Genomic DNA, 3,434 nt, shown 5'->3' on the forward strand with positions numbered 1-3,434 from the left:
ACCATCTTTTCTAATTTCCTTGACTGATATGTGGATTTACACATGGGAGCCCTCACTGTTAACTTTCCTACTACAAATTGAAGGGTAGGTGGTATTAAAGGAGATTTCATTTTTTAGTTTATTTACTTGTGTTGCAAAGTCATATAATAGAGTTCTGTAACTCCCCAACTCTTGAAAATCCCTAGTGTGAATACTGTGGATTTGCCTTGCTCAGCTACTGGAAAAGACTTTACAACCTACAACTCTATTTCAGCTGAGCAATGAAAAACAAGGAAGTGTGTGCCAAAGTACTCTATTCTATTGTATTCTGATTCAACAGTTTATGTGGGAAACAGGATGGAAAGTCACTACCTACTAGTATTAGGGGTAGTAAATTAAAATTAAAATGGCTAGGATAAACATTTAATAAGGCAAAGTATATTAGATTGCTTTTTGGTCCTCATTTGTTTGAAGTCTGTTTTTCCTACTTGTGCTTTTAGCTTTTTTGTTTACTGTTATGTCAAAGTTGTATTGCCAATAAGTACAGATAGCATTAGTTTTGTTTAGAAGATTGTTAATAGTCATGTTGAAATACTAGTTAACAAATACATTACAAACTAGGTAAGTATTAATTTGAAGTACTGACTGGCTTATCTCCTAATTTCAGAAAATCAACTTTTTTGAGCTAGTTATCATTGCTAACATGCTCGAATCTTTGAGAGATTTTTAAGTTTATGATTTTAACATTAAAATTATATATGTTCAAGTACATTTTTAAATAGGATAAAGCATTTCTTGGAACCAAAAGGGAGTTACTAACCCTATTTTATACTTGGGGAAACAGTCACTTAGACTTATGATTTCCATGATAGCACATGCCTACACAATTATTCTGGAAGAACAGGTACAAATCAAGTGGGCTTTTATTTTTGACTATGTTTTGATGGGCATAAAAATTTGGAAATCTTGTGTTCCAAGCAGGTATCAGAAAATTTTAGTTATAATGAAGAAATATTTAAAATTCATAGTTTAGTAAAATTAAACTGGGATACAAAGATAAAATCTAGTTTTTGTGGCCTCAACTAACTCATAGATTAATTAAATATATTTACTATGATTTATTTTAATAAAATTGATAGAATACAGTAGGGACCAATGGAGGAGAAAGGTAAAGAAAGAGGAATTATTATTATTTTACTATTAACTATTTATTAGGAACTAGAGAACATCATGTAAACTATTTTATTTAACATTACCCATTGAGACATGAGGATATTTTTCAAGGAGGTAGCAAGAGCTTGACCTTGCTCTTGACAGAGTAATAACTGTTTGGGAGAAAAGCAGCAGAGAGAGTGAAGAAACTCCAGATAGAGCACCTGAATGTCTACATATGTGGTGAAAGAAAATAACATTAAAATAAAAATTTGTTCAACATCCACTGTGTACCAGACACTGGGGTAGACACTAGAAATATACCTGACTTACAAAACTGTAATTTAATAGTCACATAATAGGTAATTGCAGCTAGTGCAATAAGTACCATGTTGGAAGAAGAGATGGGTGCTTTGTAAACATATAAAAAGGTTACTTAACCAGAAGTTGGGCAATTCTCCCTAGCTGTGAGATGGGAAAAGAGGTTGAGGCTAGCTAGATTGTAGAGTGTTGATCACAAGTATGGGTATGGGCTATGACTTCCTTCTAGACTCTTGACCTTGGGTACATTACCTTGTTTCTCTAAGCCTTATCTGTAAAATGGGAATGATAATAAGATTAGCTGATATTTTTTGAACCCTTACTATGACCAGGTATTGTGCTAAGTGCTTTATGTAGATTATCTAGTCTTAGATAGCCATACAGTTATATAACTAGATGGTAGAGCCATGATATGAACCCAGGTAGTCTGAGCTCTAACTGTTAATAGTGCCAAATTTATAGAGTTGTTTTGAATAATAAAGTGTAGGCAAGTGGTTTAGTATGGATGACATGGATGTTGGCACATGCTTCTGTTGTTATAATACAAGAGATGATGGGTAACTGAAGTTTTTAAATCAAAAGTATGTGTAAAGGGATCATAGTTTGGAGAGAAAAGAGCCTATATATTCATCCATTGGTTCAGGGAATTCTTATTTTACACCTACTTTGGATTCAGTCCAAGTACTCTGTTAGTTGCAGGGGACACAGGGTGAATAAAGACATTGATTGTTCCTCACTTTAAGGAGAATCTGTTCCTCATTTTTGTCTAGCATGGAAGATAGATAAACAATTATGGCATAGTACTGTGTTCTCTACATGTCATAATGTGGATAAATTCTTGGTATCCCAAGAACATAGAGGGGGAACATTTGAATCTATTTAAAAGGTGATCAAAGAGATGAAATATGAAATAAGAGCTACTGTGGAATTAGAGAGAGTAGAGGTGAGAATGAAGAAAATAGATTTAAGATATATTTTGGAAGTAGTATGGGCAGGAATTAGAGACTAATAATGGGGTGGGAGGCTCTAATTTAGATCATCAAATTAAAGGTATCTTTTACCAAGTGTGGTCCAAGAGAGTTGGTGATGACTTTAAGGAATACAGGAGGTGGGACATCTTTGGGATCAAAGTCATTAATTTGATTTTGGATATGTTGAATTTGAGGTACTTGTGATAACATATAAATTGAAATATCATTAAGCGATTGGAAAAATAGAACTGGAATTTAAAAGAGAGGTGGATGCCAGAAGTATAAATTAGGGCTTGTTTATTATATAGGTAGTTGCAATCATGAGAATAGATGAGGTTAGGTAAGAAGACCAAAGCCACATTTGGAAGAATCCCTACATTTAATTAGAGAACAGAAAATGAATCAGCTAGGGAAGTTAGAAGAGGCAAAGAAATAGGAAACAAACCAAGAGAAAATAGAGTCATGGAGGTTAAGAGAGGAAAATGTTTTAAAGAGGGGATGTTCAACTGTGACAAATACTATAAAAAGGTCTAAGATTATTGCATATTATTTTAAATGCTTTTTTATGTTTGTGTTTTACACCTTATAAGTATCTTCAAATGAGTGTTGTAGTTATTTGTATATATGTAAAGCATCTTGATTATCTTGTCCAAAAGATAAAAGTGTATCTTTCCCTCTTAAAGTATGGAACCTCAAGGTCTTCATGACAATGGAAACCAAAAAATTGATTGGTAAATCGCTTCAACCAGCAAGACCTGTTCGTCATCTGACTTCTCCCCCAGGTGAGTAATATAATGTACAGTTCTTTAAATATTAATTTGTTAATAGCTAGTTAGTATTTGAAAGACTAACCAATATATAAAGTAATTATTTCAAGTGGATATTTAGAGAAATAATGAAAACTAGGAGTTTACAAGTTTTACCAAAAGAACAATATTTTTAATAGTCTACCGGTCTGTAGTCAACTAGACCAATAAAGGTGGGGAGAATAGTCCCTGACTGAAAGTAACT

At 33.1% G+C, this 3,434-nt stretch overlaps 1 protein-coding gene across 1 annotated transcript in view; it reads left to right on the forward strand.

Annotated features, from left to right (window-relative positions):
* The window catches only part of LOC105809701 (chromosome unknown open reading frame, human C8orf88), a 65,075-nt gene that overhangs the window by 14,277 nt on the left and 47,364 nt on the right, over positions 1-3,434 (forward strand). The window contains 1 exon segment of the mRNA XM_012643541.1: positions 3,107-3,254. Within this exon segment, the coding sequence (XP_012498995.1) occupies positions 3,127-3,254 (128 nt within the window). The 5' untranslated portion in view covers positions 3,107-3,126.

The sequence above is a fragment of the Propithecus coquereli genome, unplaced genomic scaffold (assembly GCF_000956105.1).
Source record: "Propithecus coquereli isolate 6110/MARCELLA unplaced genomic scaffold, Pcoq_1.0 Scaffold2, whole genome shotgun sequence".
NCBI lineage: Eukaryota > Metazoa > Chordata > Mammalia > Primates > Indriidae > Propithecus > Propithecus coquereli.